This window comes from Tachyglossus aculeatus, chromosome 7, assembly GCF_015852505.1.
Source record: "Tachyglossus aculeatus isolate mTacAcu1 chromosome 7, mTacAcu1.pri, whole genome shotgun sequence".
In the NCBI taxonomy this organism is placed as follows: domain Eukaryota; kingdom Metazoa; phylum Chordata; class Mammalia; order Monotremata; family Tachyglossidae; genus Tachyglossus; species Tachyglossus aculeatus.
In genome coordinates, this window is record NC_052072.1 from 45,046,025 (window position 1) to 45,069,453 (window position 23,429).

Genomic DNA, 23,429 nt, shown 5'->3' on the forward strand with positions numbered 1-23,429 from the left:
AACACATAGAGACAGTCCCTACCCAACAACGGGCTCACAGTCTAGAAGGGGGAGACAGAGAATAAAACCAAACATACTAACAAAATAAAATAAATAGAATAGATATGTACAAGCAAGATAAATAGAGTAATAAATATGTACAAACATATATATGTATATATATATGTATATATATATACATATATATATATAATATATATGTATACAGGTGCTGTGGGGAAGGGAAGGAGGTAAGATGGGGGGGATGGAGAGGGGGACGAGGGGGAGAGGAAGGAAGGGGCTCCGTCTGGGAAGGCCTCCTGGAGGAGGTGAGCTCTCAGTAGGGCCTTGGGGATTAAGACTATGAGCTCTATGTGGGGCAGGGGCTGTGTCCAACTCAATTACATTATATCAACCCCAGCGCTTAGTACAGTGCCTGGCACATAGTAAGCACCTAACACCATAATAAAAAAAAATTAACATGGCTTGGCAAACTTCTGTGCCAAAGAGTCAAAGTGAAAACTTTCACAGTTAGCGTGCAAAGAGCAAAGCATTTAATTTAAACAAAACGAGATGATGTCAGAAAACACGAACAACTTTATTCCTGATTCTTTACATTTGGGAAGGGACAATGGTGGATGCCACGGTTGCAAAACCCAGTGCCTGCCGTCTCACTCCTCCCTCCCCTCCTCTTGTGCTTGGGCCACCACTTTGCTGCTCCAGATCTGGCATGCATGGGCTTCATCTTTTTCTCCAGCACCGTGGGGACTGTGATAATTTTGCATCGTGCCTGGCACAGAGGCTGCTCTTGCTTCCAGCCCTGGTCAGCAGCACGCTGTTGTTGTGATCTGTGTGCCCAGAGCCCAGCTTGAGGCCGTTCTCACCCCTGGCACCTGTGAGGGTTGAGCAGCCCTAGTAGATAGAAGTTAATCAGGTCGGACACAGTCCCTGTCCCACCCCTCAAAGGCCCCAGTGATATTTAGTCACTAGCCGTCGCACTGCCACGGGCTCTTTCCCAAGTCTGTAAAATGAGGATTAAGGCCATGAGCCCCGGGTGGGACATAGACTGTGTCCAACCTGATTATCTTGCATCTACCTGTTTAGTACAGGCACTGGTACATAGACAGTGCTTAAATACCATTAGGAAAAAACAGGGTCTTTCTACTCTCCTCATCACTCTGTCTTCCCCACTCCACATCCCCGCACTACAGTAATCGGCCAAATCCTTTTCCAGATTTTGTTCCCTTCTAATTTTACAAGGAAAAAACAATTCAGAGAGTTCTGAGCAGTCTGGTGGCTAGAGAGGCCAAGCGTTTTGCTGGTGCCTATGTGAGGAGAATAGTGCTTGGGATAAGTTTTTATAAGCATCAGCCTCCTTGCTGAACTCCTTGCCTCCTTTCTCTTTTCAGTCACATTTTCATACAAGGGTAAAATATCATCAGTAGAGTCATTTCTAAACCAGGAGGACAACTTAATATATATGAAACGAGACCTCCAGAGAGAAAATAGTTTAAAAAAGCAAACTGGACCACATTTCTAATAGCCAATTACTGTTTATTAGTTCTTGGTAATTCAACATAAAATTGCAAACTGTAATGTTTCCCCAAGATAAACTATTAACGCTCTATTTCCAACTTCAAAACTGTCACATTTTCTTCTACTTGTTCTTCCTCCTTAAATTCAATGAGTTGATTTCATTTTCTTTTTTCAATCCGGGAAAACATATATTACTAGGTTGTAACTAGAAATTAATTTTCTCCACACTTGATACACTGTCCATCAGAAAAGGATTTTTGTTTTTTTCTTTCTCCCGCACGGCAAAATGGCTTTGACCTAGCAAGTGTCCATTTCAAATCCCACTTCCATAAGTGGGTTTGTTGCTTAAAATCTTATTCAGCACTCCCCACCCATCGTCCAAATTAAGCTCTGCTGGAGTGCGTTCACTCATTCAGTTGTATTTATTGAGCGCTTACTGTGTGCAGAGCACTCTCTCTCTCCTCTGAGTTCACCAGTGAGAGACAAACATTCCGACTGGGATTCTTCTGGTGAAAGGAGCAGCCTTCCCTGGCTTGTGCTAAAGTCTGCTTTCAGAACAGGCTCATATATAATAACAATAATAATACAAAAATAATAATAATTGTAGTATTTGTTAAGCGCTTATGGTCTGCCAAACCCTGAACTAAGGGCTGGGGTAGATACATAATAAACAGAATGGATCCAAAAGGAGTCTTCTCCCATCTCTGCTCTACCCGCAACCTTCTCCAGATGAAATGGCTTTAGAGTTGTTGGGGGTTTTTTTTGTTTTGTTTTGTTTCAGAAGGCCTGGGTATTGACCACTGGCTGCTTTTCGAAAAAGGAGAAAAGTAAATGTCGTGATAAAGGGAATTCAAGAAAGTGGGAAACATTCTGAAGTCATACAAGAAAGTGACACGTACTGTTTTAGTTTACATGATTGTAAGCTCCTTGTGGTCAGGGAATGAGTCTACCAACTCTGTTACATTGTACTCTCCCAAGCGCTTAGTATGGTGCTCTGCACACAGTAAGAAGCACTTAGTACACTGCTCTGCACACAGTAAGCAGTGCTTAGAACAGTTTTTCACACAGTAAGCACTCAATAAACGATTGATCGTGATTGGTGAATATTTACTGTGAGACTGTGTATCATACACAAACGCCCTACACACAAGCACACCCTAGAATGAAGGGGAAAAGCATTTGTATATTACTCATGAAGAAGCTTCCTAGGTAATTGTTTCCCTTCTCCACCCCCTCTCAAAGGCCTGGCCTTGGCTACTTCACATTCACAGAGGAGAGATGAGAGAGAGGTGTCCTTTCAAGGTTAACTCCAGAGTGGAGATAAGCTTCCTGCTGCTGAAGTAAAAGACATCTTAGAATTAGGCAGTACTGCTCTCTGCTCAAGACGGAAGAAAGAAATGTTCTTTTTTGTCCCAGCCTTGCTCCTTCTCTTCCTCAGGGTCATAAAAAGGGTAAGGCGCATTGGCACCCAGAGCAGAAAAGGAGACTTGGCTTTTGACTTAAATGGGTTGTGTTGTTCATCTCTCCGGTAACAGGACAAAGAAGATGGCTTTCAGGAAGTGTCCAAAGCTGCAGACGGCCGCCACGAGCCAATGGGAGCGCAGGTTGGGGTCCGTGTTCACCACACATTTCATTATGTCTGCCTGAAGCAAGAGAAAAAACAGTGGTGAGCAGCAAGCATGGCAGGAGGAAAAGGCTTCTATGGCAACGCTAACCACTGAAGGCTGAAATAAGCTAGCCAGTGACCACCTGCTTGCCACGTCTTGGGTGAGGGCAAATACTAAAGCTTCTGAGGAGAGGGAGAGGAAGGAGGAGAGGACGAGAGAGTGAACACCTCTCTTTCAGTCTCTCAGAAGTTCCTTTCAGGTATCCCACCGGCCCTCCTCTCTGTTTCTCCACAGTGGCTCCTCACAACAACATGAACAGCTGTGAATAGAAGCTCTGGCATTTCCACACCCCGCACATTGCTAAATGCTGCCTGGGGCACCAGAACACCGTACCAGGCCTGTTCATTCCGTTGTGCAGAAACAAGCACAGGCGCCATCTTCAAAGATGAGCACTGACTTCCCACAGCTTGAACTGAGGGTGGGTCTTTTATGAATTTGGCTGAGGTGTCGACAAAAGAATTTTTTTCTCTTTAATCACCACCCACCCACACACACAGCCAAAAGCCACACAAGCACTGCCTCTTCCCCTTCTCTTTCTGTTTATTTCCCCTCTCTTTCTGACCTTTCTTGATTTAATAAGCAACAGCCACAAGCAGATACTCCCACAACTGCCCCAGTGTTTCATTTCAGCTTCAAAGTGATTGAGTTCTTTGATCCTTTTCTTCTATTTTATTTCGCCAAGCTAGCCCCCTGACTTGAATCCTTAATGACATGAGCTTTGTTGGAGAAAATATATACACTGGCAGAGTTGACAAATTCCTAAAAATGGTCTGTCAGGTCCCTGAATGGAGAAATTCGAGTTGAGAAGCAGTATGGCCTAGTGGCTAGAGCATGGGCGTGGGAGTCCTATTCTACCACATCTGCTATGTGACCTTGGGCAAGTCACTTAACTTCTCTGTGCCGTAGTTACTTCATCTGTAAAGTGGGAATTAAAACTGCGAGCCCCATGTGGGGCAGGGACTGTCTCCAACCTGAATAGCTCGTATCTACTTCAGCCCTTAGTACAACGCCTGGCTTGTAATAAGGGCTTAACAATTACCATTTTTAAAAAAACATTCAGAGATGGGCTGTGGAAGCAGTCTCTTTCAGAATGGAACAAACTGTGAGGGCCGGGGAGAATGAGATGAAGAGGAAATGGGGAGGTCAAAGGGGTTACGAGCACTGACATAAAGAATGGCCAAAGACATTTTCCATGGGAATCTCTCCATTGGCCTGGAAATAGCCACCTCTTGGGAATCTTCCTTGCCGATCCACCGAGGACGGGATACCAATTATAAATACAGATAGACAGAAAATACAAGCTGATAGCATTCCAAGTCATTTTGGGGTTTTGGCACCATGATATTGCCGTTTAGAATACTTAGGAGGGTTTCCCAGCTTAACAGATTCGTCGGGTGGGATGGAGGGGTGGGAAGCGAAGTCTAGCATTCTCGTGTTTGGTAGCAGCTCTTTGCCCGAATTAAGGGATTCCTAGAAGATAAGGGAGGGACTCCAGGGGGAGTCTCCCATGGGCTCAAATTACTCTTTTTGCCGGTGAACTTTTTTCAGCAATTCACAGAGACACGCCCCACATAACAAAACTGAAGAGGAGATAAAAACATAAAATAAAATTCTAAATAAATATAAATAAATATAAATAAAATTCTAAATAAAATTGCCAAATAAAATTTGGCAGAGGTTTCTGCCAAAGACAGACACAAATGTGAATTCTCCTCTGTCATGAAGCTTGAGCACAGAGAGAAGCGAGGAGAGGCAGAGGCCCTCACCAACATGAGGGCCCAGAAGGCCTACATTCCTCCTGGCCTCCTCCAAACCCTTGTGTACTAGAAAAGGATTAATTAAAATGTTTTGAATTGTTCTTCCCCAGTGCAGCTTTGTTGACTAAGAGAATGGGTTTCCCCAAGTTTCTGGACTCCATCCCAATTGTGTAATGCTAATAATTACAATAATAGGTTTTGTTAAGCTCCTATTATGTACCAAGAACTGTCCTACGCATTGGGGTAAATTCAAGATAATCAGGTCAGATACAGTCCCGATCCCACATGGGGCTCACAACTTAAGGGGGAGGGAGAACTGCATGGCTTAGTGAGAAGAGCACAGGCCCAGGAATCAGAGGATTCTGATTTTGGGTTCTCATCCCAGCTCTGCCACTTGTCTGCTGTGTGACCTGGGGCAAGTCATGACTTCTCTGTGCCTCAGTTACCTCATCTGTAAAACAGGGGTAAAGTCTGTGAGCCCTATGTGGGACAGGGACTGTATCCAACCCGACTATTTTGTATCTGCCCCAGTGTTTATTATAGTTCCTGGCACATAGTGAGTACTTAAATACCATTTTTTTAAAAAAAGGTATTTCATCCCCATTTTACAGAAGAGGAAACAGACTCAGAGAAACACACCCATAGGTAGGTGGCAGAGCTAGGATTAGAACTCAGATCCCCTGACTCCCAGGACCAATGCACTTTCCACTAGGCCCATGCTGCTAGCTCAAAGGGCTCGCTCCTGACCCAACTGCTTCAAATCCCTGGATTGTGAGGGGGCTGGATGGATGACTTCATGTCCTCCCCTTGAGCTGGGCCCTGCTGACTCCTCAGGATCCTCTTGCCATTCAGGTCCTATGTGGGTGTAGGAGAGACGCAAGCTCAGGGGAAGCAAGGGCCGGATGCCAAGTCCAACAGACTCGGGAGCGGGTCGGGCCACAGATGAAAGATCTTCTAACCACAATGGCTCTTTCCTGGCCACAGTATGAGCAAGGGCAGAAAAACTCTTGTAGGAAAGGCCAGCCTGGGAGGAATGACTGTAAGGAGAGAAACTGAGAGTGTTAGGGAGAAAGGCCGAGACAGTGAGAGAGGACGGAAACCACTGCTCCACTCGGCAAAAAGCAGCGTGGCCCAGTGGAAAGACCACGGGCCTGGGAATCAGGGGACCTGGGTCTTAATCCTGACTCTGCCACTTGTTTGCTGTGTGACTTCGGGCAAGTCACTTAACTTCTCTGTGCCTCAGTTACCTCGTCTGTAAAATGGGGATTAAGACTGTGAGTCCCATGTGTGATAGAGACTGTGCCCAACCTGATTATCTTGTGTCCATCCCAGTGCTTAGTACAGTGCCTGGCATATAGTAAGCACTTAAATACCATAAAAACCCTATGTTCTTTAATCCAGGCTCCATTCACCTAATCCCCCCATAGTAGGGTTGCGGGGCACTTCCTCAGTGGCAAAGGCTCGTATTTACTCTTACCAAGGGCTAGAGAGTCATAATTGGTAGTAAAGGGCCAAAAAACCAAGGAGGAGGGGGAGGAGAAATAAGGCAGTGGGGAATTCTCTCTCGAGCAGAAATCCCATCTCCTTAGCTGAAAATTGGGATTCCTTGCAGGAGTAGGGCAGGGCAGGGCCATAATAATAATAATAATAATGATGGCATTTATTAAGTGCTTACTATGTGCAAAGCACTGTTCTAAGCGCTGGGGAATTTACAAGGTGATCAGGTTGTCCCACGTGGGGCTCACAGTCCTAATCCCCATTTTACAGAGGAGGTAACTGAGGCCCAGAGAAGTGAAGTGACTTGCCCAAAGTCACACAGCCGGCAAGTGGCAGAGCCGGGATTTGAACCGATGACCTCCGACTTCAAAGCCCGGGCTCTTCCCGCTGAGCCACGCTGCTTCCCATCTGAGACAAAGGAAGAGGAAGAGTGGGGAAAAGAGGGGAGGGGAAGATAGCATAGCATGGAAAATAAATGTGCCCAAACTGCAACCTGTCAACATTGTCGCTAACCTTCCTCTCTCCCCCAAGGCGGGGGACACTGATGGAAAGGCAAACAAAATCAAGAGTCCTTATGACTCACTTGGCAATAATTAATTATCCCAAGAAGCAAGTGGGCAAGGCCAGCCTTGCTTGCCCTGACCTCACCCTCAGTTACGTGGGTGCTTTCTAGTGTTTGGGGCTAGGGCATCTCCTTCTGCCTCACCAGGTCTCAGGGAGGAGCAAATGGGTGAGGTGGTTTCTCTCACCAATTCTTTTCTGGCATAGAAATGCCATCTTTCCTTTTCTGGCAGTGCCCAGGGAATCCTGCCCATTGGGAGAGAATGCCCAGAGGTAAGTAACCCGACCATACAAGGGCAGATAATCCTCTGTGAGCAATGAGAAATCCTGCTCACTGAGGGTGCGGCTCGAAGCGGAGTGCCACCGGGCCCTGCCCTACTTCCCAGCGTCTTCTTGGTAGCCTCAGTCAGACGGCAGGATCAGGAAGCCTCCCTCCCACCTTTCCCCGAAGGCTTTTCGAGAACCTGGATCAGGTCCACCTCTAGGATTTCAGGCAACCAAAATACCCCCACTGCAGATAAGTTATGGGGAGGGTTGTCATTCTTCAGGTAAAAGACTTGGAAGCCTCCTGAATCTCTGGTGGTTTCTGCCCTTGAAAGCGGTCTTCAAAGACTGCCATATCTCTCCCCAAAAAGCCTTGATTTGGCTCCTCTGCTAATATTTTTCAATTGTGTGACTGTCATAGACTGTCTAGCTGGTTGTGGGCAGGGACTGTCTCTCTGTATTGCTGTATTGTACTTCCCTACACACTTAGTACAGTGCTCTGCATCATCATCAATCGTATTTATTGAGCGCTTACTATGTGCAGAGCACTGTACTAAGCGCTTGGGAAGTACAAATTGGCAACATATAGAGACAGTCCCTACCCAACAGTGGGCTCACAGTCTAAAAGCTCACAAGAGCACATCATAATGACCAAACCCTCAGGAGACTGACGTGAGAGTGGCTCTCTCCACAAACCCTCAGTTGCTTTTCTACATTTTGTTTCCTAATCAGAGGGATTTTAGAATGGAATGGTTTTGAGCTAAGGAATTTCTTTGTCGGTGCTCTCAGTAAATACTACAATTGAATTGACGGCATGTACGTATAACCTGGGAGCTCAGCACAAGCCTAACAATTGCCAGAAAGTACCCTGAAGTTATCCTCTAGTTGACGACTTTGGCAGTATCGATCAATCAATTGCATTTATTGAGTGCTTGTGAGTGGAGCACTGTACTAAGCACTTGGGAGAGTTGGTAGACAGCGAACAGCGTTTCCCAGGTAGAAGTTCGCCTACAGTGAATTTATGCAGCGTGGCTCAGTGGAAAGAGCATGGGCTGGGGAGCCAGAGGTCATGGGTTCTAATCCCGGCTCCGCCATTTGTCAGCTGTGTGACCTTGGGCAAGTCACTTAACTTCTCTGGGCCTCGGTTCCCTCATCTGTAAAACGGGGGTGAAGGCTGTGAGCTTCACATGGGACAACCTGATAACCTTGTATCTACCCCAGCGCTTAGAACACTGCTTAGCACATAGTAAGCGCTTAACAAATACCAACATTATTATTATGGTCTAGAGGGGGAGACAGACATAATATAAATAAATAATTGATATGTATATGAGTGCTCTGGGACTGAGCACTAAATTGACTTGAAAGACTATACCAAAGCTTTGAGGTGGAAAAAAGTCAATTTTCAAATCCCCACTTTATCCCACCCCTTTGGGGCCTGAAAAATGAAGGATTAACAAGTGTGGCATGGACAGAAGTGACTGTGGCAGAAATCTCTTCAGAAGGCTGGAGGCCGAGGAAGGGAAGGGACACAAGGATTAAGGAAGATGTTAGACATTGTCATGTTAGACATGAGCAAGGGGGTTCATGCCAATCAATCAATGGTATTTATTGAGCACTTACTGTGTGCAGAGCACTGTTATAAGCACTTGGGCAAGTATAACAGATTTGGTAGATACGTTCCCTGCCCACAACAAGCTTATAGTCAAGAGTGAAGTCCCAGCTGCTCAGCCCACGCATCTGCTCCTGCCACCCAACTATAGCCTCCACATATACCAGAGTTCCGATTGAGGGGAATGTGATCCCCGTCCTGTTTCAGCTGCTGTACCAATTTGCTTGTATCTACCCCAGCGCTTAGTACAGTACCTGGTGCATAGTAAGTGCTTAACAAATTCCATCATCATCATCAATATTATTATTATTATTATTACCATCAAAGGGGTACCACTGAGATGGAAAACTGCCTCCCTTCGGGCCATATCCACGAGCTTTCATTCCAGTCCCAGGACCCATTCTGGGCTACGGAATTTGCCCAGGTCAGGAGAGGGTCACGTCAGCCGGTCGCCAGCCGTCCCCTAATAATAATGATGGCATTTATTAAGCGCTTACTATGTGCAAAGCACTGTTCTAAGCGCTGGGGAGGTTACAAGGTGATCAGGTCGTCCCACAGGGGGCTCACAGTCTTAATCCCCATTTTCCAGATGAGGGAACTGAGGCCCAGAGAAGTGAAGTGACTTGCCCAAAGTCACAAAACTGACAATTGGCGGAGCTGGGATTTGAACCCATGACCTCTGATTCCAAAGCCCGGGCTCTTTCCACTGAGCCACGCTGCTTCTCTACCTTCGCCTTGCCCCTACCCTCGCCACTGACTCTTACCACTCAAAATTGCAGCAAAATCAAGGGGTGACGGGTGGTGGAGTTGATTTTCAACCAAACCCTCCAACCGGGCTTCATCCCCAACCTCCGGCGCTCCTTACCCATCCTCCACGCCTCTTCAGCCACGTCACCAGAGTCTTTCGCACAAACTCTCCCAGGCAGTCCACGATGGTGTGCACCATTGCTGGCTGAGCCTGCTTCACACAATCCACAGCCAGCCCCGCGGCCACAGCATAGAGGGACACCACTTTGCCCCACGTTATCCCTGCGAGGAATGGAAACTGACACTCAGGTAGGCCTTCAAAAGCATCAATCGTATTTTCTGGTGCTTGCTGTGGGCAGAATACTGTACTAAGCACTAGAGAGAGGACAATATAACAACAGACACACTCCTTGCCCACAGTGAGCTTACAGTCTAGAAGGGGAGACAGACATTAATATAAATAAATAAATTACGGATAGGTAAGTACTGTGGGGCTGGGAGGGAGGTGATTAAAGGGAGCAAGTCAGGGTGTCACAGAAGGGAGTGGAAGAAAAGGAAAAGAGGGCTTAGAGGAGGTCTCTTGGAGGAGATGTGCCTTCAGTAAGGCTTTGAAGAGGGGTGGGGAGAGTCATTGTCTGTCAGATATGAAGAGGGAGGCCATTCCAGGCCAGATGGAGGGACAGAGGGAGGGCTAAGGTAGCATGATGGAGGGTGGGTTCAGAGCTGCCTGGCGATCCATCGGAGAAGTAGCGTGACCCTTGTAGAAAGGGCAAGGGATTGGGAATCAGGAGACTTAGTCTTTAATCCTAGCCCTCCCACTTACCTGCTGTATGACCATGGGCATGTCTCTTTTCTGTGCTTCAGCTTCCTCATCTATAAAATGGAGCTAAAAATATCCGTTCTCCCTGTTCCTTCGACCGTTAGCCGCACGGGGGACAGGGATTGTGTCAGATCTGCTTATATTGCATCTCTCCCACCACCTGGCACACAGTAAACACTTGACAGATGCCACACTTGATTCTCCAGCTCTCTGACTTGGGCTGCACAGAAAAGCCCAATGGTTTGGGGTGGTTTCCACAACCCAGCACTCAAATTAACTGGCCCTGGCCAGAGTATGTTGGGGTCAAACCAGAGGTCACCTCTGAAGCCTGAGCAATTCTCCCACAAGCAGATCAATTCTAGACCTCCCTGCCTTAAGGAATTACGGGGTATTCTCCTCCCAGGGGACCCTCTAGGGTTAGCCTCAATGGGCCTTAACCAGAGTGGCCAGCCCAGTCCTAAAGACTTCCCAGACTCAGAACTTCATCATCATGATCATCAATAGTATTTATTGAGCGCTTACTGTGTGCAGAGCACTGTACTAAGCGCTTGGGAAGTACAAATTGGCAACATATAGAGACAGTCCCTGCCCAACAGTGGGCTCACAGTCTAAAAGGGGGAGACAGAGAACAAAACCAAACATACTAACAAAATAAAATAAAATAACTTGAGGCCAACAGTTCCCAATGAGCAAGTGGGGGGCATGCTATGACCACTGGACAGCCCTCCCCACCGCCAATTCCCAGTAAACAACAATTACTGAACATGCCAGGATGTCCTGGCACTCCCCAAAGTCTTATACAACGGCCACCGGTCCAGCCTGGCCCAGGCTTTGAAAAGTTTTTAGGGCTATCTTTCCTCTTAAAGGCCTTTAATATTGGTCACAACCTTGAACAACAGTGTGGCCTAGCACAAAAAGCACAGACCTGGGGGTCCACGGACCTGAGTTCTAATCCCCATGCTGCCACTGTATAACCTCAGGCAAGTCACTTAACTTCTCTGTGCCTCAGTTTCCTCATAATAGTAATAATAATAATGGCATTTATTAAGTGCTTACTATGTGCGAAGCACTGCTCTAAGCACTGGGGAGGTTACAAGGTGATCACAGTCTTAATCCCCATTTTACAGATGAGGTCACCGAGGCCCAGAGAAGTTAAGTGACTTGCCCAAAGTCACCCAGCTGACAATTGGCGGAGCTGGGGTTTGAACCCATGACCTCTGACTCCAAAGCCTGGGCTCTTTCCACTGAGCCACGCTGCTTCTCTATGTAAAATGACGACTAAATATCTCTTTCTCCCTCCCCCTTTAGCTGTGACCCTGTTGTGGGCAGGGAACACGTCTTCCAACTCTGTCACACTGTACTCTCCCAAGCACTTAGTACAGTGCTCGGCACACGTTAAGCGCTCAATAAATACAACCGATTGATTGAGCCCGATGTGGGACAGGGACTGTGTTTAATCTGATTACCTTGTATCTACCCCAGTGGTGGTTTGACACAAATACCACCAATCCTTTAAAAGGTTAGCTCTTTGAGGGAAGGAATTATATTTCTTGTACATTCTAGAGAGTGTGTCTAATGTATGCAGGCAGGCCTTCGGGAAAATTCACTGTTAATGGATGATGATAGGAAGGAAGGTTCAAGTTTCCCTTTCAAACAAGCAGGCTGACTGGGTGGGCTCAGCCCACTGCCATCCCAGTGGTCAATCAATCAATCAATCATATTTATTGAGCGCTTACTGTGTGCAGAGCACTGTACTAAGCGCTTGGGAAGTACAAGTCGGCAACACATAGAGACAGTCCCTACCCAACAGCGGGCTCACAGTCTGGAGGGCATCTTTTTCCTTGTCCAGTACCACCTCTCCATCTGGCTGCTGCCCAACATAATTCCTGACGGTCGCACTGAGCCTCAGCTGATTTTGGCACCTCTCAGATTTGATTGGGGTCAGGTGGGAGCCGAAGGAAGATGTTTGCCTGAGCCGGAGATCTGGCATGGAGGTACAGAGTTCCTGTGAAGTGCTCTCAGGATAGCCTTTGGAGAGGTGGGCACAAAAAAGTCAACCAAACCCCAGAAATCCCCAGCATACCGGCCGGCCCCGACCCTGCACCTGGCTTTCTGTTACAAGCGCACCCTCAAGGTAATTTCGGATAATTGGGATGGAGATGCTGATCATATCAGCGTGGCTTAGTGAATAGAGCACAGGCCTGGGAATCAGAAGGACCTGGGTTCTAATCCCGGCTCTGCCACTTGTCTGCTGTGTGACTTTGGCCAAGTCACTTCACTCCTCTGGGCCTCATCTGTAAAATGAGGATGAGTAGCGTGAGCCCCATGTCGGGCAGGGACTGTTGTGAGCAGGGACTGCCTCTATTTGCTCTATTGCACTTTCCAAGCGCTTAGTACAGTGCTCTGCACACAGCTCTCAGTAAATATAATTGAATGAATGAATTAATTTGTATCTACCCCAGTGCTTAGAACAAAATAAAGCACTTAAGTACTATTATTATTATTATCATCGTCACCATTCTGCCACCCCTCTAGACTGTAAATTCGTTATTGGCGGGGAACGTGTCTGTTTATTCTTATATTGTACTCTCCCAAACGCTTAGTACAGTTTTCTGCACACAGTAAATGCTCAATAAGTACAACCAATTGACCCACAGCATCGCTTTCTCCCTGAGCTGCCAGAGGCAAGGGTTTCTGGGACTCATTCCAGCTCCACCTATATCCCTGCTCAGGTGGGCGTCTCACTGCTCAAAACAGAGTGGGGTCAGATGTGCAGCATATATCCTAATCAATCAATCAATCAATCATATTTATTGAGTGCTTACTGTGTGCAGAGCACTGTACTAAGCGCTTGGGAAGTACAAGTTGGCAACATATAGAGTGCTCTGCACACAGTAAGCGCTCAATAAATGATTGAGTGAACGAATGAATGGAAGGGATTACATACAACGGGGGGCCACGTCCCGTGTATGTATTTATTACCCTATTTTACTTGTACATATCTATTCTATTTATTTTATTTGGTTAATATGTTTTGTTTTGTTGTTTGTCTCCCCCTTCTAGACTGTGAGCCCACTGTTGGGTAGGGACCGTCTCTAGATGTTGCCAACCTGTACTTCCCAAGCGCTTAATACAGTGCTCTGCACACAGTAAGCGCTCAATAAATACGACTGAATGAATGAATGAACAGACCTCTGATGAGCCCGCAGTACAAGACACGCATTTAAGAACTCAAGTTTTACCCAAATAATAATAATAATAATAATAATGATAATTGTGGTATTTGTTCAGCACTTACTATGTGTCACGCATTGTACTAAGCACTGGGGTAGATAAAAGGTAATGGGTTGGACACGGTCCCCATCCCATTTAGGGCTCACATTCTTCATCCCTATTTTCCAGATGAGGTCACTGAGGTCCAGAAAAGTGAAGTGACTTGCCTAAGGTCACACGGCAGACAAGTAGCAAAGCCAGGATCACAGCCAGGTCCTTCTTACTCCCAGGCCGGTGCTCTATCCACTAAACCACCGCTGCTTCCTTCAATAAGAGGCCAGTAGATTGTTTCTTCAATGGTTGTCCCTCAAAAGGGAGTCAATACTAATAACTGTGGTATTTGTTATGCACGTACTACGTGCCAGGCACTGTACTAAGCGCTGGGGTGGATACAACCAAATTGGGATGGGCACAGTCCCCATCCCAAGTAGGGCTCACAGTCTCAATTCTCATTTTTACGGGTGAGGTAACTGAGGCCCAGAGAAGTGAAATGACTTGCCCACGGTCACACAGCAGACAAGCGGAGGAATCAGGATTAGAACCCATGACCTTGCGACTCGCAGGCCAGTGCTCTATCCACTATGCCTTGCTGCTTCCCATAATAATGGTACTTGTTAAGCGCTAACTATGTTCCAAGCACTGTTCTAAGGGCCGGGGTAGATACAAGTTAATCAGGTTGGATTCAGTCCCTGTCTCACGTGGGGCTCACAGTCTTAATCCCCATTTTGCAGATGAGGTAACTGAGGCCCAGAGATTCATTCAGTCGTATTTATTGAGTGCTGACTGTGTGCAGAGCACTGTACTAAGCGCTTGGGAAGTACAAGTCGGCAACATATAATAATAATGATGGCATTTATTAAGCACTTACTATATGCAAAGCACTGTTCTAAGCACTGGGGAGGTTGCAAGGTGAGCAGGTTGTCCCACGGGGGGCTCACAGTCTTAATCTCCATTTTACAGATGAGGTCACTGAGGCCCAGAGAAGTTAATAATAATGATGGCATTTGTTAAGCGCTTACTATGTGCAGAGCACTGTTCTAAGCGCTGGGGGGGATACAAGGTGATCAAGTTGTCCCACGTGGGGCTCACAGTCTTTATCCCCATTTTACAGATGAGGTCACTGAGGCCCAGAGAAGTTAATAATAATGATGGCATTTGTTAAGCGCTTACTATGTGCAGAGCACTGTTCTAAGCGCTGGGGGGGATACAAGGTGATCAAGTTGTCCCACGTGGGGCTCACAGTCTTAATCCCCATTTTACAGATGAGATAACTGAGGCTCAGAGAAGTTAAGTGACTTGCCCACGGTCACACAGCAGACGTGTGGCGGAGCTGGGATACGAACCCATGACCTCTGACTCCAAAGCCCGTGCTCTTTCCAAGACAGTCCTTACCCAACAACAGGCTCACAGTCTAGAAGGGGGAGACAGACAACACAAAACATGTTGTGAAGTGGCTTCCCCAAGGTCACACAGCAGACAAGTGGCGGACTCAGGATTCGAACCCGGGTTCTTCTGACTCCTGGGCCCGTGCCCTATCCACCTACTGTCCCCCTCCTCTCATTTTACAGTTCCTTCCTCACGAGGATGTAGGAGTGTCAGGATCCTGTTAAATGAGTCAGAGTGTAAAAGCACCTACACACATAGGCCAGCAGACTAGATATCATCTCCAAATTGGGGCTGCAACAGCAAGGGAAATTGTGAAAGCTCAACAACGTATGGATGGGGTGGAGGGGGTTCGGACGGGAAACGTTTTTGTGTAATAATAATAATGATGATGATGGCATTTGTTAAGCGCTTACTATGTGCCGAGCACTGTTCTAAGCACTGGGGTAGATACAAGGTAATCAGGTTGGCCCACGTGGGGCTCACAGTCTTAATCCCCATTTTACAGATGAGGAAACTGAGGCACAGAGAAGTCAAGTGACTTGCCCAAAGTCACACAGCAAACATGTGGCGGAGTCAGGATTAGAACCCATGACCTCTGACTCCCAAGCTCATGCTCTTACCACTATAATAATTCATTCAATCGTATTTATTGAGCGCTTACTGTGTGCAGAGCACTGGACTAAGTGCTTGGGAAGTACAATACAGCAATAGAGGCAATCCCTACCCACAGCGGGCTTACAATCTAGAGGATGATGATGATGGCATTTGTTAAACTCTTACTATGGGCCAAGCACTGTTCTAAGTGCTGGGGTAGATACAGGGTAATCAGGTTGGCCCACCTGGCACTCACAGTCTTAATCCCCATTTTACAGATGAGGTCACTGAGGCACAGAGACGTCAAGTGACTCGCCCAAACTCACACAGCTGGTTAGTGGCGGAGCCGGGATTATAGCGCCCTTTCCACTATGCCACACTGCTTCTCAAAGGAAGAGAGAGGGGGGCAGAAGGAGAAGGAAAAGGAGAGAGAGAGGGAGAATAATAATACTAATGGCATTTATTAAGTGCTTACTATGTGCAAAGCACTGTTCTAAGCACTGGGGAGGTTACAAGGTGATCAGGTTGTCCCACGGAGGGCTCACAGTCTTCATCCCCATTTTCCAGATGAGGGAACTGAGGCACAGAGAAGTTAAGTGACTTGCCCAAAGTCACACAGCTGACAATTGGCGGAGCCAGGATTTGAACCCATGACCTCTGGCTCCACAGCCCGGGCTCTTTCCACTAAGCCATGCTGCTTCTCTAAGCAGAAGGAGAAGAGAGGGGGAGGAGAGAGGAAGATGAAGGGATGGAGAGGGAGGGGGCCAGCTCGCAGGCCCATCACAGCCGGGTGGACCACAGGAAGGAAAAAGTGAGGAACTGTCTTCAAATAATGTGCGAAGCTGAACATCAGGGCCAGGGAGCAGCCGTCTCTCCCACAGCCCCCACAGAAAAAAGAAAGAAAGAAAGAGAAAAAGAGAGAGAGAAAGAAAGTTTAACACACCGAAGCACCGACAAAGAAATTCCTTGGCTCAAAACCATTCCATTCTAAAATCCCTCTGATTAGGAAACAAACAAAATGTAGAAAAGCAACTGAGGGTTTGTGGTTAGAGCCACTCTCACGTCAGTCTCCTGAGGGTTTGCTCATTACGATGTGCTCTTGTGAGCTTTTAGACCGTGAGCCCACTGTTGGGTAGGGACTGTCTCTATATGTTGCCAATTTGTACTTCCCAAGCGCTTAGTACAGTGCTCTGCACATAGTAAGCGCTCAATAAATACGATTGATGATGATAAAAGAGGGCTCTTCCCTGGCTGCTGCTGCTGCTGCCTGTGTCCCTGCTACGATATATTTTTATATGATATATGATATATTTTTAGACTGTGAGCCCACTTTGGGTAGGGACTGTCTCTATATGTTGCCGACTTGTCCTTCCCAAGCGCTTAGTACAGTGCTCTGCACACAGTAAGCACTCAATAAATATGATTGATTGATTGATTGATATATGGGCAAGGTAGCAAGGTGGGAGAAATGGAGAAGCACTTGGGGCTGGAAGGCAGAAGGACCTGGGTTCTAGTCCCGGCTCTGCCACATGTCTGCTGTGTGACACTGGGCAAGTTGCTTCACTTCTCTGGACTTGAGTTACCTCATCTGAAAAATGGAGATTAAGAGTCTGAGCCCTTTGTGGGACAGGAACTGTGTCCAACCCAATTTCCTTACATCTACCCTAGTACTTAGTAAAGTGCTTGGAACATTGAATGCACTTAAATACCACAATTATTATTATTATTATGGGATCTTGAGGTGGGAAGCAGCAAGGCATCCCCAGCAGTATTATTTCCTGCTCCCCTGCCACTGCACTTTCCCTAGGCTGGTAATTTCCTTTCCCAGGGGTACAATTGCTGAATAAAAGGGGAGAGCCAAACTGTACTCTGTGCAGCATGAAGGCAAACAAAGGTTAGCCGTTTGGGATCAAAAACATCCAGGCCAGGGCCTGCCTGCATCAGAATCAGCAACATTTATCGAGCCCCTACCATTCACCAATTGTCAGCTGTGTGACTTTGGACAAGTCACCTCACTTCTCTGTGCCTCAGTTCCCTCATCTGTAAAATGGGGATTAAAACTGTGAGCCCCCCGTGGGACAACTTGATCACCTTGTAACTTCCCCAGCGCTTAGAACAGTGCTTTGCACATAGTAAGTGCTTAATAAATGCCATTATTATTATTATTATTATTATTCACAGAGTGTTGTACTGGGAACAAAAGAAGTCAAAGGTAAGAGCCTTACCCACGAGGCACTTAGCTAATGGAGGTAATGGAAAGAGAAGCCAGTAACCATAAATTGATGCATATACCATCTTTAAGGCTGAGAGTAGAGGTCCGAATAAAAGATCCAAGGGAATAATTTTTTAAAAAAAGATAAATATATAAGCTGTATGTAGTATATAATTATGGTATTTGCTAAGCGCTTACTATGTGCCAGGCACTGTAATAAGCGCTGGGATGGATACAAGCAAATCGGATTGGACACAGTCCCTGGCCCACGTGGGGCTCACAGTCTCAATCCCCATTTTACAAATGAGGTAACTGAGGCACAGAGAAGTGAAGTGAGTTGCCCAAGGTAACACAGAGACAAGGGGCAGAGCCAGGATTAGAACCCATGACCATAAATATATGGTACTTGATGGGATAGCATGACTAGGAGGATTGGGAGGGGGGGCCACATCTATGACATCCTTCGGTTTGCTGGAGTCACCTATTGATTTGGCCATCGGTGTTAAGGGTTGGTGTATTCCTCTAGACTATAAGCTCGTTGAGGGCAGGGAATGTGTCTGTTAATTGTTGCAACATACTCTCCCAAGTGCTTAGTACAGTGCTCTGCACAAAGTAAGTGCTCAATAAATACAACTGAATTAATATTTATGTTTTCTCCTGAGTTTATTTCATCTTTATATGAAGGTAAGGGAACCAGATACAGTTCCCAGCCCACACAGGGCTCACAGTCTAAGTAGGGAGGAGAATGGACATTGAATCCCCATTTTACAAATGAGGGAACTGCGGCACAGAGAAGTTAAATGGCTTTCCCAAGCTCTCACAGCAGTCAAGGGGCACATCAGGACTCGAACCTATGTCCTCTGATTCCCAGACCCGCACCCTTTCCTCTAGGCCATGCTGCTTCTAACCTGATTATCTTCTATCATTGCTTAGTACAATGCTGGACACATACACATTTAACAAATGCCACAATTTAATTCTTAAAGCGTTTGTAACTATACAAACTTCTTTGATTTTCTTTTATCAGAAAATGAGTGTCTTTCTGAGGAATTGCTTGTGTTATGGGGGAAATAATTTTTAAATACACTCTGGCTAGAGCGGAAACTTCACAGGATGCTGGAGGAAACTTTTCATTCAAAAAGACTTGCATTTGAAATGCACCCATATGAGATTCAGAACGGGTTTTTTGAAATAAAGAAATTAGGGAGCTGGTAGCAAGGAGCATGGGAACCCCGAACTGACATGCATTTTACAAAGAGAGGAAGTAGGAAGCTGTATTTACCATCCCTGCACTTAGCCTTGGACTTTTGCTTCTCATTCCAGCCAATCTAAACTTAAAACCGACAACTGCTTCTGAATGAGAAGCAGCATGGCCTAGTGGAAAGAGCAGGGGCCTAGGAGACAGAGGACCTGGGTTCTACTCCCAGCTCTGCCAATTGCTTGCTGTGTGACCTTGGGCAAGTCACTAACTTCTCTGTGTCTCAGCTCTCCTGTTCTCCCTCCTAATAATAATAATAATAATGGCATTTGTTAAGCGCTTACTATGTGCCGAGCACTGTTCTAAGCGCTGGGGGGGATACAAGGGTGATCAAGTTGTCCCACGTGGGGCTCACAGTCTTCATCCCCATTTTACAGACGAGGGAACTGAGGCTCAGAGAAGTTAAGTGACTTGCCCAAGGTCACACAGCAGACGTGGCGGAGTCGGGATTCGAACCCATGACCTCTGACTCTAAAGCCCATGCTCTTCCCTCTGAGCCATGCTTCTCCTACTTAGACTGTGAGCCCCCGCCCTACCTCCTTCCCCTCCCCACAGCACCTGTATATATGTTTGTACAGATTTATTACTCTATTTTACTTGTACATATTTACTATTCTATTTATTTTGTTAATGATGTGCATTTTGCTTTAATTCTTTTTGTTCTGACGACACCTGTCCACCTGCTTTGTTTTGTTGTCCGTCTCCCCCTTCTAGACTGTGAGCCCGTTCTTGGGTAGGGAACGTCTTTATATGTTGCCAACTTGTACTTCCCAAGCACTTAGTACAGTAAGCGCTCAATAAATACGATTGAATGAATGAATGAATGGAGACTGTGCCCAACCTAATTTTTATCTACCACAGCGCTTGGAACAGTGTTTGACACATAGTAAGCACTTAAATACTACAAAAAAATAATGGCGACCACACAGTCCACAGCATTTCAAAGTTCCCAGAACTCCTCTCTCTGTTCTGTACCTTTGGGAGCAGAAGGAAGTGAGGACCAAAACTAAACACCACAGTGCCATGGGCTCCTTTTATTCTGAGAGGTGGGCGGCGGGGCTGGGCTGCAGCCTGCTCAGCATTGGACGCTCGCGACTCTAAACAGGATCCGGTCCTCAGGCTGGCAGGACCGGTAAGCCCGACGGAGGCTGGAGTCCTCGTTGCTCATGGCCATTATGCTCTACAAACACGGACCTCATTCCCTAAATCTCCTCAGTAGCTCTATTCTCCTGCTCAACGATCCTAGGTCTCCTAGAACCACTGTTTGAAATACTAATGTTCCTTTTAAAGTAAATGTTCCGCTCATAAAAGGTGCTGGTATGACAACCCTGGAGACAGAAGTCTTCTGTTTACCCAACAAACCACACATCCCACAGACACCAACACGGGCGGTTTGCATCAGTGCAGTTCTAAGTTGGGGCAAAACAGTTCCCTCCTCTCTTCCTCCCCTTATCTGGGTCTGCAGAGAGCCATGGTGGCTGCAGGGTGCTTTCTGAGATTTGGTCACCAGCCACAGATTGGCCGACGCTAAATGAACCTGGGACGTGGGGATGACCGATTAGTGTTGGGGTTCATCTAGTTATTAGCCCAGAGATGCTCATCTCCCAGACTCCAAGCTAGGTAACCCCAGAGTTAACTCACCCCCTCCCTATCATTTCCTCGGCCCACCCTGGGCTAATGATCATTTTTCAACAGTATAGCCTCATTAGAGGAAAAAAAAAAGCCACCAGCCCAAACATGTCCACTGGGGCAGAAGAAGAAGAAACAATGTCTCTTGGTGGAATAATTCACTAACATCTGAGCAATTTTACGGTTGGAAGGTCTTCATTCATTCATTCAATTTATTGAGCGCTTACTGTGTGCAGAGCACTGGACTAAGCCGGCAACATATAGAGATGGTCCCTACCCAGCAATGGGCTCACGGTCTAGAAGGGGGAGACAGACAACAAAACAAAACAAGTAGACAGGTGTCAAAACCGTCAGAATGAATAGCATTACAGTTATACGCACATCATTAATAGAATAGTAAATATGTACAAGTAAATAAAGTAATAAATCTTCAAAAGGTTATTCAGTCCACCTCCCCTTCTTCATCATCATCATCATCATCATCATAATCAGTAGCTACTGAGCATTTGCTATGTGCAGAACACTGCACAACGCATTTGGGAGAGTACAATACAAGAGAGTTGGCAGACATATTTCTGGCTCACAGTGAGTTTACAATTTAGAAGGGTTTTACAGTCAAGAGAGGAGTCTCCAAGGAGAATAACTATCCTATTCTACCCTATCCTTTTCAGGTATCCAGCTTCTTTTTAAAAATTTCCAGGGCATTTAATTCCTCAGTTCCTTAACTCTTTGGCCCCATGGTCCCGGCTAAAACTCTGCCACTGCTCCTAGGCCAGTACCTGGAAGCCCAGGTCCTGTAAAATAACAATAATAATAATAATAATAATAACAATGGTATTTGTTAAGCGTTTACTATATGCCAAGCACTGTTCTAAGCACTGGGGTAGATACAAGGTGATCAGGTTGTCCCACGTGAGGCTCACAGTCTTAATCCCCATTTTGCAGATGCGGTGACTGAGGCACAGAGAAGTTAAGTGGCTTGCCCGAGGTCACATAGTAGACCAGTGGCAGAGCCAGGATTAGAACCCGCATCCTCTGATTCCTAAGTCCGTGCTCTTGCCACTATTCTTCTCACAACACACCTGCACTGTGTTTTGACATCAAATGAAAAGTGAACAGCAACACACCCAATCCAGAAAGGACAGAAGTGAGCAAAACACTAAAACAAAGCAAAAGAACAAAGAAACCCTTCTTCAGAGGGAAGCATCAGGATGGCAGAACTAGATAAGGGAACCAAAATCTCAAAGGGAAATTTCAGATGTGGGGAAAAAAATGGTTGTCACAGAGCATTTGAAAAAAAAAAAAAAAAGAAAAATTACCAGGCCAAGAAGATGGGGTATGCAAACACTGATGGCTTAGAGGACAGTGGAAAAAGGAGAAGGGGTCACCCTTCGTGTTCCCCTCGGCACAGGCTGAAATCAACCTCCTTCACCACAATGTTAATGCTTTCACACCTCCCACGTTTCAGACACAAAACCAACACAACTGTGGGCGGCTTTTTGACAATTTGGATTAAAAATCCCAAGGGACACATCCCAGGAATCTCTCCTCTAGACAGAAAAGAAAGCCAACCAAACAGAACAAACCCACAAGATTGGATAAAACTCAGCACTAAATTTGCAAAGAGAATCTCAATTGTCCAGTAAGATTCTTCAGAAAAAAGCAGCCAAGGCAGCAGAATTTTCACGGTAGGACCCACAGTTGCTCTCTTGGACCCTAATCAGAAATACCCTATGGAAGGGGATCACCATTCTAGGAGGAAGTTGGTGAAAGTCAAGGGCCTCCCTAGGAAAAACCCTTCATCTCCATAATAGCCGACTGCTTCCGCAGAATGAAATCACACTAGGGAGAAGGAGGTTGATTAGGTCTGTTTCTTTATAGAAAATCTATCCCACTTTTGGATCAAACTTCAGATTTTAATCTGTTTTGTTTTCTTCACGTTTTTTTCACACGCGAAAAGTTAGGGTTAGGGTTTTAATCTGTTTTAGGGTTTAATATGTTAGGGTTTTAATTTTAATCTGTTTTGTATTCTTCCAAACAAATCATCCCACAGGACTTCTGCCCTGTTTCCCCTCAGCATTCTGCAAGGCAGTCTGGGCAGTAGAAAATGAGCACAACTTCCCCATTATCCGTGGGGTCACAACTTGCCAGGGACTTCAAGGCCTTGGGAGACTCCTGACCCCATGAACTCTGGCCCATTGCTTTGCCACATGAGTAGCTACTGAAACATGACATTCTAGTCACCATCTGATACAGATCCCTAAACCCTTCCTAAATTTTAACTCAGAAGATCTTTGTATATGTCTATAGAATTTCCCCAACCCTTCCCACCCCCAATCTCATTTTTCAATCACGGCTCAGATTCTTTGCCAACCTGTACTTCCCAAGTGCTTAGTAGTGCTCTGCACACAGTAAGTGCTCAATAAATACTACTGAATGAATGAATGAATTCTTCCTTGAGATGACTGGTTCACTTTCCTTTGCATTTCCTTCTCTTCCAGTGCTTAGAACAGTGCTTTGCACCTAGTAAATGCCATCATTATTATCATAACCATGCTGTTTTCCAACTGCTTCTCTACTTGTGTGTGAAACAGTTGTTCATTCATTCGTATTTATTTAGCACTTACTGTGTGCAGT

At 46.1% G+C, this 23,429-nt stretch overlaps 1 protein-coding gene across 1 annotated transcript in view; it reads right to left on the reverse strand.

Moving 5' to 3' along the window:
• Positions 1 to 1,778: 1,778 nt before the first annotated feature.
• The window catches only part of BOK (BCL2 family apoptosis regulator BOK), a 36,787-nt gene continuing 15,136 nt past the window's right edge, over positions 1,779 to 23,429 (reverse strand). Inside the window, exons 4-5 of the mRNA XM_038749597.1 lie at positions 9,739 to 9,902; positions 1,779 to 3,158 (exon numbers count right to left, since the gene is read on the reverse strand). Of these exons, the coding sequence (XP_038605525.1) occupies positions 3,033 to 3,158; positions 9,739 to 9,902 (290 nt within the window). The 3' untranslated portion in view covers positions 1,779 to 3,032. The remainder of the gene's footprint in view (positions 3,159 to 9,738; positions 9,903 to 23,429) is intronic.